This window comes from Periophthalmus magnuspinnatus, chromosome 1, assembly GCF_009829125.3.
Source record: "Periophthalmus magnuspinnatus isolate fPerMag1 chromosome 1, fPerMag1.2.pri, whole genome shotgun sequence".
Taxonomy (NCBI): Eukaryota; Metazoa; Chordata; class Actinopteri; order Gobiiformes; family Gobiidae; genus Periophthalmus; species Periophthalmus magnuspinnatus.
In genome coordinates, this window is record NC_047126.1 from 21362885 (window position 1) to 21376735 (window position 13851).

The window sequence follows — 13851 nt, forward strand, 5'->3', positions numbered from 1 at the left end:
TTGCGACAACACAAACTTCTCTGTCTGAAAGGAATTCATTGGTATATATTTGTTTCTTTAATTACTATTACTGTAAAGAATCATGAACCTATTATTTTTTGCTGAAGTGAAAATTGATTTTATTAGATTTTGTTTTAATAAAGACAAAACAAAAATAAAAGCATTCAATATGAATAATATGAACAAAACAGACTTTTGTAATTGCCATTTAACACAAAAAATAGTAAAACTTCTTCTGTGGACCTCTCGATTAAAAAGAAAAAAAAAAATAGCCCCCTTCTTCAGTTTTGCACACTAGCTATTGTCAGGGATGGAGGAGTTGTTCTAATAGGAGTGGACAAGACTCAGGCTGAGATGGAGAGATGTGACCAGTTTAAGCCTGGAGTCATCTTCAAACTTTGTTTCAGTAGTTTGTGCAGAGCCGATATCTGGGACAGCCCCTCCGAATGTGAGGACCAGGGAGCTGGATAACAGGATATAAGACAATGCATGTTACGGATGGATAGAGATGTCAGCTGCTGCTACACTCAAATACGATGGTAAAGACAATTTAAATTTTAGAGTAATATTAAGGGCCATACAATAGTGTTCTCTCATGGCATCTGTTCAGTGCTGTTTTATTTTTTTAAAAAGGGATATTCTCTAGTTTGTGTTGGCATGTAGATATTTAGTGAGCCTGGCACTGGCTATAACATCTAACATAACCCTAAAGGTGCTCTGTGTAAGTTCTCTGCTGAAGGGTCTGCCACCTGCTTGTCTCCATGGAGATCTTTTGTTCTATAATGTTCCATAGTATGGGTTTTAACTCCTCTATCTTCTCTATCTATCATTTCTCCTTTATATTTTTAAAAGTCCAGGCACAATAGCCTAGTCTTGTCAGCGCTGTTGCCATGGAGATCTTCAAGTTAACATTTTCCTGAACTGGCAGAAACTCAGACACAGAGTTTATATTTAGCCTCTGCATCGCTCAAGACCACAATATATTGAAAAACTACAAAACCCAACTCATCTGCCCCCTCATGAAGTGAAGAAGCAGCTTGTGTTGATTTCAACACCTATAAGATCCCTGAAAAATGAGTCAATTATAATGTGTGAACTCACAAATATCAGGATAATTCCCCCCACACAGTCTAACAGAGAGAGCCTTATTTATTCAGCAGGACTCAGTGCTCCCTCTGCTGATCAGGTTATTTTAAAACTGCAGCAAGATTTTAATGAAATCCCAAATTTCCTCAAAGAGCTTAAATGATCATTGAAAGCAAATAAAACTAATCATATGATAAAAAACAAAAAACAAACATTGATTGATATCCAATATAAATATCTTGGGTTTTGGCTTGACAAAAACTTATCCTTTAAAATACATATCTCAGAATTGTGTGACAGTTTAAAATCAAAATGATAATTTTATTATAGAAACAAATCTTGTGTCCCACTGAATTACAGAAAAAAAATTGTTCAAGCAACCTTTCCTTCTGTACTGCATTATGGAGATATAATATACATGCCTCTACTTTGAGGATACATGCCACTAATACGCTTTAATAATCTGTTTTTGTTTTTGTTTTTTTAATGGGCCAGTGTAGTTAGTTGTTTTGTTTGTTTTTTGGTTGTACTGTTCTATATTTTAACAAGGTGCATCATGAAAAAGAGAGTTTTGTACTGTCATTGGGCTCTCCCTGTATAAATAAGAATAAATGAAACAAAATCAATAAATAAGTGATTTTCCAAGAATACAAAGTTAGTACTTAAAATTTGATGATATTTTATATCAATAAATAAATAATTATAAATAAGAAAGAAAACTATGGGCAAATGTAGCCTTCTCTGCTGCTTTGAAGCCATGTATTTTGATCATTTAGTTCTCACTTCCCTCTCCACCTGTGGGATCCGACAGTCCCAGTTCTCATTTAGAGCTCTGTCCTGGTTTTGATGTTTTAAATAGCAGCTTTTCTCATTTCTGACCCATATAAACCCGATCAGGATGTACCACTGATTATAATATTGTGTTCTCTGATCGCTCTATGAAGCTGCTCTGATGTTCTTTGGAAGTCCTTTAAGTGACAATTCCTGGTTTGAGCTCTAGAGGGCAGTATTTCACAGCTCTCCTAGTCAGAAAATACCTTGGAAAATAAATTGAACCTTTAGATTTGAGATATTTCTGTATATTTTGGAATATTTAAATATATTCAATAGATATTCTTATTAGCCTGGCATAGGGGTGGGCAAACTTTTTGACACACGGGCCACGATGGGTTCTAAAATTTGACAGAGGGCCGGGCCAGGATATGTATATGTATATATTACATTAGAGATTTGGCCTGTAACATGTAGCAACGCATGAATATGCAAGACTTTGTACAAATTGCTTTCCAAATGAATTAATTAAATTAATAATTAATTTAATAAATTTCTGTTAAATAAACACAGCAGAAAAACTTTGAACAAGGTTTACCCTTACCTATTTTAATATAATTTGGACACATTTGGCAGGCTGGATTAATAAGCCCAAAGGGCCTGGTGTGGCCCCCGGGCCGTAGTTTGCCCATGTCTGGCCTAGCATTACATAGGAAAAAATGTCAAAAATGAATTAGAAAAACCTGTATATTCTAACTTTATTCTGTTGCAAGTAGATGGTGTGCACATTGAGTAGACTCCATCGCAAATTATTTTATTTCATACCCTTTCTAACAAATATTTTCTTCTGATTTTTTGCAGGATTTTTCTAGGGATTGGAGGTTTTGTAAAGAAAGAGGATAAATCATTAATACTGCAATGGGATAAGATCCAATGGGCTGGACACTGGATCAACTCATCAACAGTTTCTTATTCAAAGCATAAAGTTCACACCTCAAGATGGTTCAGTGGACTTAACTAATAACAGATACTCCTTAAATGACTAGGGTGTGTTAGTTTCAGTGTAGTGAGCTCCTTCCTTCAGGCAGATATAAGGCAGTGACTTACTAGAGCCCTGTGAGAACTGAAGAAGCCGCTTGGATGAGCGGTGAAACGTCTTCAGAACTTTTATCTAGTTGGCAGAATGCAGTGTTCTTTCCTGACATAATGTGAACTATTTTATAACTTCTAAAAAACAACTCAAAGAACAACTTATGTGTATGGCTGTCCAACTTGTTTAGATCTAGTGCTGCAACAATTAATCATCTAATACTAGTCGTGACTAGTCCATTATATGAAAATAAACCCAATCATATTTTAATAATTATAATAGTTTTTCGGGCTATAGAGACTCTAAAACACATACGAAAAGACTTTTTGTAACAAAGACAGCAGCATTATTAAACCAAAATGTCAAAAAAGAATAAACTGGTTTTCATCAATAATACACTTTATTTGTAAATATTTTCAGTTTAAAAGCCTTCAGCTACCCTACTTGAACCTTTATTTGGATGATAATGTATTTTAGGAGTCCCAATTCACGATAGAAATAATTGTTTGACTAGTTAACTACCAAAATAATTAGGAGCAGACTGATTTAGATCCCTGTACTTTTTAATTCAAGATGAGTGGTTCTCAACCGGTGGGGTGCGTCCCTGCCAGGCCCAAAACCGGGTCTAGCATGAGACTACCTTTACACAACTCCGGGGACCTTAATGGCAATGCATTTCCTATCTCTTCCTCCTCTTCTTCCTCCTCTGCTTCATCGTGTTTGGGCGAATCTTCCCCAGAATCTCTACGAAGTTTAAGTAGTTTAAACAGCCCAGGACGGATAAATAGTCCATTAGATTATGACATGTTCGAAGTAACTTTATTGACAACAGTGATTGACGATAAAGCTGGTGACATAGTAGTGACAAAATGGCCACCAGAAGAAGAGGAAGAAGAAAGTGATAAAACAGATTTGGTTTATGTGGAAAGGGTTCAAACTATCACCGACCAATCAGAATCAAATGATAATTCAGTTTCAGTCTACCTAGATGCAAACAGCAGCCAATGTACTCCTGAAATTTGGAATGAAAATATTACTCTAGCGTTGTCAACAAATAGTACAACTTCAGAGAAAAGTAGTGATAATATTAGCTTTAAAAGATCCCTAACGCCTGATTCAACAACGGAAATACCTGAAGATGAAGACAATGATGATGAAGCCATGTTTTTGTCAATTGGTTCAGATATGGAGTTGCAAAGAACTAGCTTGACGGCTATAGTAGCGGCCCGCTGGGCTAGCAAAGAAGCTAGCAACAAAGATGAGCGTGATATTGAGGTGTTGAACGTGCAAAATACTATGGAGGCAATTTCACATAGGGAGAGAGAAAACCAAAGCAGTGAAGATGGTGCGACAAGTAACAAAGATGTGGGAAAACAAGTGACTGATGACAAAATAAAGATGCAAACTTCGCCTCCTATCTGTGACAGTGGGGAAAAGCCAATAGAAATCCCCAAAAATGAGTTGCAGAAAGCTGGGAAACCAAGACTGAATGCAATTGCGAGGCCTATAGCCGCAAACCAGGTCAAAAATCAAGGAAAAGTGGACCTGAAGAATGTCAAGTCCAAAGTGGGATCATGGGCAACCTCCTCTCCAACAAAAACAGCCGTACAGGTACAAACAAATATCTATTTCAGGTTTAATAATATCCTAAGCTTTAGTCAAAACTACACAAAACAAAATATTTTAATAATTTTTTAATATTGTTTTTATTTCACAGAACAAATCTTCTCCAGTCCACATGAGGCGACCCGCTGCTACGATCACCCCTGTTTCTAACGCTAAACTCCAGAGACCTCCCCTCAGTCCAATGAAGGTGGCCATTTTAAGACCCCTAAAGGGAAAGTCCAGACCCGGTCCAAACCAGAACCCAAATCAGAACCAGAGAAACCGGTCTACATCTGTGAGCTCTTTGGGGTCAGAAGAGGCTGCTAATGTGGGAGCCTCCAGAAAAATACAAGAGAAGGAAATAACATGTGAATCCTTAGAGAGCAAGCATCCAACCAGATCTGTGACTGAAGAAACTAAGGGCGAAGATGCTACAACCAAGGAGAAGGTCAGTTTATTTTTTGTGAATTTTATTTTATTTTATTTTAAAGTTCGCATTTTAACATCCAGGAACATTAATATTTGAGAGAACACTGAAAATATGAACTGCTACACTATTTAAAGGTGGACTAAGTAATTTCCACCACCTACTTCTCTTCATGGACATCTTATTTCTTTGCATATAACATTAAGCTAAAAAATACCTTGAAAAGCATACATTTTTTGGGTGATTTATTGTGTATTATTGGTCCCCTCTACACAGATTTGACCTGTCACTTGGCCTGGTGGTGTCATGTCATATTGTGGAACATTCCTTAGTTTTGATCAGTATTTACATGTTCTGAAATCCCTGTGAATCTTTTGTAAATGTGGCAAGTCTTAACAACACTAACCTAAACAGGAACAGTATGTGCACAGCCCTGCTCACAATAAGAATGCATTTTTTTGTTATCTTTTAGCAGTTAAAACTAAAAAAAATAAATAAATAATTGAATGAATGCTAGAGATCGCAATGAATACAGGAGAGAAGTTTCCATGGAGACAAGCAGGTGGCGTACCCATCACCAGAAAAGCTGCATAGGGCGTCCTTAAGTAAACACCTGGAAAATGCATGACAAGCAAAACAAAGCACCAAACCAGATCTGTTACACTGGTGAAATTAATACAGATTAGAAGAATACAGATTATATAACTATGGACAAGAAGAGTGCGTGCTAAAGTGTACACGCCTCCCTCGCCTTGGGGCAAATGCTTAGGTCACTGAAGGCACCTAAAGATGATGTCATACTGCTCCCAAACCAAAACAATGCCACAGGAACAGATAAGGCTAAAAGGCACAATGTCTCTCACTGTGTCTGTTGTGGAGAGCTGAGCTGTAATGCATCAGATGTGTCTATTGTTATTTAATATGGGATCCGTGGAAGCACAATAGACTTAAAGGTGTCATATAGTGAGGCTACAGTGGAGGATGTGTGAATTTCTTTGCAGGACATGTGTTGATATTGATATGTGGAAGTGAAGAAAAACACCCTAATATAAGGCAGTTTTCATTAAATTAAAGGAACACTATATAACGTGGAGATGGAGATGTAATTTATTTTCCATAGTATTAAGCATACTCAATTATGGATGTATTCATTGCTCAAAAATACATTGGAAAAACATTTGTTCTCACAGTGCGCGTGATATAAGCTGCAACTTGGCCTAATGGCATCACCTGCTTAATACCATACTACAGAAAATATTGTGGAAAGCAGTAAAAAAAAAGTTACATAGTACATTTTTTTCATCTACAGGATTCCTTGATGATGATTAATATGTCCACCTCTTTTGTTTTGAAAATACAGTAGTACAATCTATATTATTTTAATGTATTTATTTTATTTTTTTATTGTAGCTGTGTTGCTAATTAGCCATTTCAACATACTCTTTCTTCACTCTAGCCAGTTGAATGCAAAAGACACATGATCCACGAATTCTCTGGTAAAGTTATTAAGTCTTTAATATACTTTTACATTTTCAAATACAAAACAAAACATTTATAAAGTGAAACGTGTGACCTTTTAAAAACTATGTAGCATGTTTTTCTTTATTGATTAATAGCTTCTACGTGCATGCAAATACATTCTTATTATACCTATGGAAGGAATGTTGACAGCTCAGAACAACTTGTATTTTCTAAAGAACACAATGGACTAAAACAACATAAGATTTTCTCACAGAGTTTGACTCACAACAAATAAACCACTTATGTTTCATTATGCATTTTAAGATTAACATTAAGAAGCCTATTCAAAACCACATTCCCCTGCTGTAAAGTCTCAATTGTACATAATCTAAGGCAATGAATAGTAAATCATACTTCTCAAATAGAAAAAAGTCTATGATATCTTGGTATGTGATCAAACTGTGTAATTAACAGTAAGTAGTACAGGGTGATGGAGTTACATAAAATATTATATGTAACTGGAAATTCAACTTCACTGTAGGATTTAGCTATTGTTATCCTGACATAAGCTGCCCTCCCAGGTCTTAAGATGTTATGATATGTCTACAGAATTGTGCAAGAAACAATTATAATACAATTAAAGGTGCACTGTGAAGCTTTTTTGGTTCTGTTTGTCTGGAGATGTTATTAACCTTATCTATGTTTATGGGGACACGCAGGTGACGACAATAGGCCAAGTTACGGGTCAGGTCTGTGGAGAGGTGACCCCACAGTAAGACAATATAAACACCTGCTATTGAATATAAGATAAATAAGTTAAATGCCATGAAAATAGCTTTGAATATTTCAATTTTAACCCTAACCCTTAAACAGTTCAGTTAATTGCACAGTTCTATTCCAGTAGAAACAATAACATCTCCATGGGCGACCAGCTGGAGGTTTTCTCTGTATTGTTGCTGTTTGGCGTGTTTTTAAAAGTTAAAACTTGTCCAAGGACCATAATGAACCATCAAAAAGCCTGGAGGACTTGTGCATCACAGGAGTGTCAAACAAATGAATTCAGACACATTTTGACTGCAGGGAAACAAAACAAAATGTACAAAATGTGATCCCTCCAGCAGGTTTGGCAAAGAAGATTATTTATGCAACCGACATATCATCTTTACAGCTAGTTTAGACTGGCTTAGATCTGGTTTGTTTTGTTTTGAAATGAGTATTGTTTGTTTGAGTTTTTAAAGGGCAATGTTTAGCTATGTTAATTCGGGTTTACAGATACAATTTGTAACTTTCTGGAGGTGGCATTTCACTTCAGTACAATTTTAAGTGGATACTTTTTTACTTTTACTTCATTACATCTGAGAGAAGCTACCTGTGCTTTCTACATTTTGAACATGACTGTACTTTTTACTGACTTTTTCAGTCAGTAAAAAGTAAAATGCTTAAAAAATGTAAAAAGTAAAATGCTTTTACTTTTTTTACTGACTGAAAAGTAAAGCTTGAAGCTTTATTATAGATCTCAAAATCTGCTCAAAATACTTTAGTATTTTTTATTTACTATTATTTATTTATTTATTTATAAATAAATACATAATATAAATAAATATAAAAAATATAAATATAAAAGTCATGCACTGTGACTTTAAATCTGGTTTAGGCCTAATTTTTGCACTGACCAAAACCATGAACAAGTTCTCTATACAGTATTTTTCTTCTGCGTTTGTTGTGAACAAAATGGCTGCAGTTGTGCTAACATTTGTATTCCAAAGCCAGTTAACAGTGCACATCTAAACATGTCCGCTAGCAATGGCATTTGAGACAAGACTGACATCTGAACTGCTAAACTAATACAAGAATCTCATGCATTTCAGAACATGTTTGCAGAGGTCTAAACTGCAGGGCGAGCAGCTTTTACACAAAATAGGAAGCCAGTGAGACAAGATTTTTAGATATTAGTAGAGGACAATATATTCTTTCATTTATTGTAACCTTTCAAGCTATGATCATTCAAATTCCACATATTTTTACTGTCATATTTTAGTTTTTCTGTCCCTCCTGTCAATATCTCTCTTGTTGGTCTCATATTAAACTCTGCTAAACAGCTTTGGGCTTTGGCTCTCTATCTCGTGCCAATCTGCATGTCGACACTTGAGTGAGTTTGTGTTTGTGTTTCACTGTAATCCATCAGCTCAGAGTCTTGGCCTGGTTTAAAGTCAAGAGCTTTTCAGATTTAAAGGTGCTGTATGTGAAAAACAGAATTTGTTCATTTGAAATGGTTTGCAATGGTCCAAAGTTATTCCTCACTTACCTTATGCATTCTGAGCATCCTAATTATTTACCACAGTGAGTTTATGAGCGCTTTTCACAGGAGTAATGATGTGTATTTTTACTGAAAAGGAGTTTTCGGTAGAACATAGATTGTGTTTAAGTTGTAATAATATTTCTTAAAAAGATTATTTTGGCATAAAACCATATATCCTTTATCCAAAGCCAGGAGAGCTACAGTATGTATTTTAGTAACTCTAGTTTTAAAAGTGCAATTTGTGACATAATTCATTTGTTTATTTGATTTGGACAGTTCATACTAAACCTGTGTCAGCAAGCAGCTTCGACATAAATATGTTGGAGTACAATAGCTACATTTTATCTGTTGTAATACGACAGGTAAGAAGATTAAACATTCAAATTCAGTAAAAATGGTTCCTGCATTCAAAACTACGACTCCTTTGTCTTTTTTAGTTTAAAGAACCTAAGCAGTGACTATTTCCTTCCTCTCAGAAGAACAGGAAGCAGAACTGAGCTCTTTCCATGTGTCTGTGTTTATGAAGTGTGGATGTGTGGGGGAGGGGCAGACAGAGGAAACCCCATAAGGAAAAATACTATGTTCCTCTCACCTAAAGGCCTGCACAGTGTATAGCTTAATGTTGTGCAAATATAGCTAAGCCAGTGTATTTATATAGCACATTTAAAGTGAAGTTGCACCAATTTTAATCAGTGTTAATTGCTATGGCAAGAGGCCTAATTTTTTATAATTCTGAAATGCATTTATATAGGTATATCATCTAACTGACTGCAGTATATGTGATTTTCTAGCCGTGACCATTCAAATTGCAAACCCTTTTATCTACATATCAGTGTTTTTCTGCCCCTCACATGCATCAAAGTGTGTTATAAATCATGAAAAGAAACAACAGTAAGGCTCATGTTGAGCAAGTAATTATAGTCAGCACATAAAAAGATCCCTTAGATGAACTTGGTTAGAGTTAAAAGCTTAAGTCAATAATCCACTAATTCAATATCACCAGAGGCCAAACGACAACAAAAGTGGTCCTGGTTTTGTTTCATGTTTTCTTTTAGTCTTTTAGTCTTGATGTATTTCCAGGTTGAGTCCCAGTTTGGTCACAATTATTTTTTATTTGTGTGAATGCATCCTAAACTCTGACTGTAGAGGATTTGAGTTATAGATCAATCTATATACATCTCAAAACTAATATAAACACTAAAGGTGCACTTTGTAACTTTCTATTACTTTGTTTGAAATGTTTCACAGTATGGCATTAAACTCCATTAAGACAAGCAGGAGACATCACAAGGCCAAGTTACATGTCAGATCTGTGGAGAGATGACCCCACTCACTGTTTTTAAATATATTTTGTGCAATATAAACACATGTAATTGAATAAATACATATTAGATTTGATGATAGAAGTTTAAAGCCATCTTTTTTTTTGCGGTTCCACCACTTGAAAAGTTAGACAGTGCTCCTTTAAAAACTGAAGTAGTTTTAACCAGATTTTTTATAGTGTAGAAACATGCTTTTTGACTTGTGGCTTGCCTACAGCACACTGCCACAACCCCTCCTTCTCTCCTCCTTTTCTCCTCCCCCAAGTCTTTCTCTCTCCCTTTCCTTCACCACATTTCCTCTAGTTCCACACTTTTTTTACTAGGAAATGGCCAATGCTTTGGTTTCTGTCCGGACTTCTGAACTGCTCAGATGGGACAGCATGACTAAACATCAACTTTTTTTACAGAAAGTATCCACCAAATTGGGAACTACAACTACTTCTACTACTGCTTCTACTAGACCACAAGCGAAAGGAACTAAGCTGGGAGTGTGTCAACCCCCAGGACAACAAGGGAGCTCCGGACCAAGACAAGTCCAGAATGATGGCTCGTCGCTGGGGCAAGCTGGACAAAATCCCTCTAATGTTTCTTCTGGATCTCCGACAAAGCAGAGACCAAACCTGGGCAAGTTTAAAATTTTAAACGCATGATTTGAGTAAACACCGTGCAAATGTCTTAAAACTAGTTATGTTGTCAGTGCTGAATTCCTGCTGTCATGCAAGTCAGCCTAAAAAACCTATAATTTGACATTGGTATAGTGTCCAGCAATTTGAAGTAAGAGGATTGTTACTACAAAATTGTATAAGTATGCTGCAGTGAATATGAGCTAACAAGAGGCAAAATATCACAATTAATCATTGTTAAGAAGAAATCGTGTATTAAGAAATTGGATCTTGATTTAATTTGATTTGACAAGCATCTGAAATTAAATTGAATTACTGTACTTGTAATTTTTAACGAGAAATTGGATTGAAATCAGGAAAAAACATGTTTTCATTAACAGATGTAAATTGTGTTATTTGTGTGAAATATTTGAAAAGCACTGATCTACAACTAACTGGTTAATATTAAAGGGCCCATTCACACATGTTTATAACACAAATCCTTTATTCTTCTCTCAAACTGAAAACACTCTGTTCCACCTTGTGATGTAATGTTATAATACAGGAAGTCCTCCACTGTGTTTTAAACTCCATGCACCTTCACTAGCATCATTTCAATGAATTCAGCCGTGGATTTACCCATCTCGACTGAAAAAAAGGTAAAAGGTAACTTCAAAACATAAGGTGGTACAGAGCATTTTGAGCTTTGGAGATGTAGACAGACTAATAAACCAGGGATACTCAAACATGTGTGAATGAAACAAAACACCACTCCAGGTATGTTTTTGAATAAGTAACAGCATTCTAACATGGCTTAAAGCTCATAAGAATTGATTTTGCATAAGATAAGAGTTTTTCATAATTTTACAATAGAAACTTAAAATATTTTACTCAAGTAAGTCATACAGGAAAATTGGTAAGAAATACTTACATTCATTGGCACATGTATACTTTTTTTAATTCAAGCTGACAAAAGGTTTTACCCATAAAATAGTATTGTTAGTTCATTGTAAACACATGCATTTGCCAAACAATATGCAAATGTTTCACAACTACTCATTTTGTCAGTGCAAAATTCCTCCTGTCAGTCTTTCAACCATCCAAGTCTATTTAGCTTTATACTATGCACGTAGTGTAGTTCAAACTACTGTGCCCTAGTATGTTGTTGATAGATAAGTCTAATGCCATAGTGTGGAAATTCTAGGCGAATAATAGCATCTCCATGGAGACAAACAGGTAGCGGACCCTCCACCGAAAAAGTTACAAAGTGCACCTTTAACTTAGGACTGGACAATATGACAATAGCTTTCAATATACACACACAACCTTTATTAAACGTGCTGTACCTGAGTTTTTTTCTTCAAAACATGAGAAACCGAACTACTTAATTTTACATGGGTTTCAGCGGTCCACAGTTATTCCTCATTTACCTTATGTATTCCAAACATCTTAATTATTCACAGCAAGTGCAGTTCACTGAGACCAGAGCAGAGTTTTGTCGTCCGAGTATACAACTTGCATGCTATCAACGTACTTCCTGATTCTCGTAAGAGAAAACGCTATATATAATTAGATGCATACAGTACACAGTGGTCCCATTTTTACCTTAAGAGCTACTTATACAATATATGTTCTGGGATAAAACAAATTTTACTCACTTATCCAGAAAAAAAATTGTGTGCAGCCAAATTTGATTAATTGAACAGCCCTATATAAAGTAGACTCAGGCATCACATTGGTTGATGGAGCAGAGTTAAATTAGTGTTGCATTCCTCTGTGTGTATGTACAGGGATTTCTCAAATACTTAAAGTGGAGCGGTGAGAGACAGGCATGCACTGTGAAGATGGTACAGCTGTCAGTGTTTGCTTTACAAGTGTTGCATAAGAGTTTGAAGATGTGTTTTTGAATCTTAAACTCTGAAGAAGTAAACAAAGTCGTCTAGAGTTATTGTGTTATATTTGATTGCATTCTTTGCTTTTTACTGGCTGTTTGCAGGGAAAGTCAAAATTACACTAGTCTAATAGGTTGTGTTCACATGGCATCACAATTTCTACAATCCCCATGGTTTAATGTGAAGTTGGAGGACAGGACAGAATTCTGTAGTGGAATTTGCTGTTTAACTGTCAGATTGCATTTGTTGACCTGGTTTATGGTTAATATCTCTTAAATTACTGGGCCTATCCACATGAAACAAAAACTGGCACAAATACTACTCAAATACATGATTGTTGTCAGTTGAAATCTTTGCCATTAGATTAATATGTCAATTTTGTGGAGCCAATCCCAAAGAAATAATGATACGATTGAATTTGTGCACGATAACTTTAGGCATTTATATAATTTAATCTCCCATAGAGTTATATATGGCCCTAAACTCCATCTGAAATTCTGACATTATCGAATCCTATAATGTGAAGGCAACCCATTTTCACTCTGTTGCATCACAAACAAGAAATGCAAAATGCCCCTTAATCTTTGTGTTTTTATTCACACTCATTGATACTTTATTATCTGTGATTTTAGGATTTATTTGATGTCACAAACTATAGGCACAATTAGAGCGTCAGTATACTGCTGGAGTCAGGATTTTAACCAATGACAAAAGGCGGTCTGTAGTTCAATGACTGGATAGACAACGTGGATGCAGTGTCTTGCAGTACATTTGCTTTTCGCAAGTATGAAGAATGTGATGGAATTTCCATTCATCTCCTGCATATTTTTCTTCTTTGCCTAAAGGAAATGAAACTTGACTGTGGATATAGTGGATGTGTTTTTTGTTTTCTCTTTAAACCCACGTGAGCTCTGTTTAGCTGGTCTCTGTTTGAGTCTGAACCCTATAATTTTCTGAGTCTGAGAAACAGAGCTGTGTCATTATCATCAGAGGCTCTAAAGTGAAGGGCAGGGACCATAAGTGTGTCCAGTGCAGTCAAGACTAACCACACCCCACTAACCGGTCTGTACGCTGATACAATGATAGACTCTAATAGGAAATAGGTAGAATTGAGATTAAAATTGATATTTGCATGCTTACATCAACTTACATGCACTATATAAGCTTTCTGAAATGTGCCACAGTATGACATTAAAATTATTTACATTTCAGGTGTTAACTAGAAAAAAAAGTGTTACTGTAATTTGTTTGAAGACAGATTTTATTTATGTATTACAGTTCTATAACGTTTTCCAG

At 35.6% G+C, this 13851-nt stretch overlaps 1 protein-coding gene across 1 annotated transcript in view; it reads left to right on the forward strand.

Moving 5' to 3' along the window:
• The first annotated feature begins 3295 nt into the window (after positions 1 to 3295).
• Positions 3296 to 13851, forward strand: part of LOC117369651 (microtubule-associated tumor suppressor 1 homolog) — a 61122-nt gene continuing 50566 nt past the window's right edge. The window contains 3 exon segments of the mRNA XM_055230494.1: positions 3296 to 4558; positions 4665 to 5000; positions 10469 to 10685. Coding sequence (XP_055086469.1) covers positions 3521 to 4558; positions 4665 to 5000; positions 10469 to 10685 — 1591 coding nt within the window. The 5' untranslated portion in view covers positions 3296 to 3520.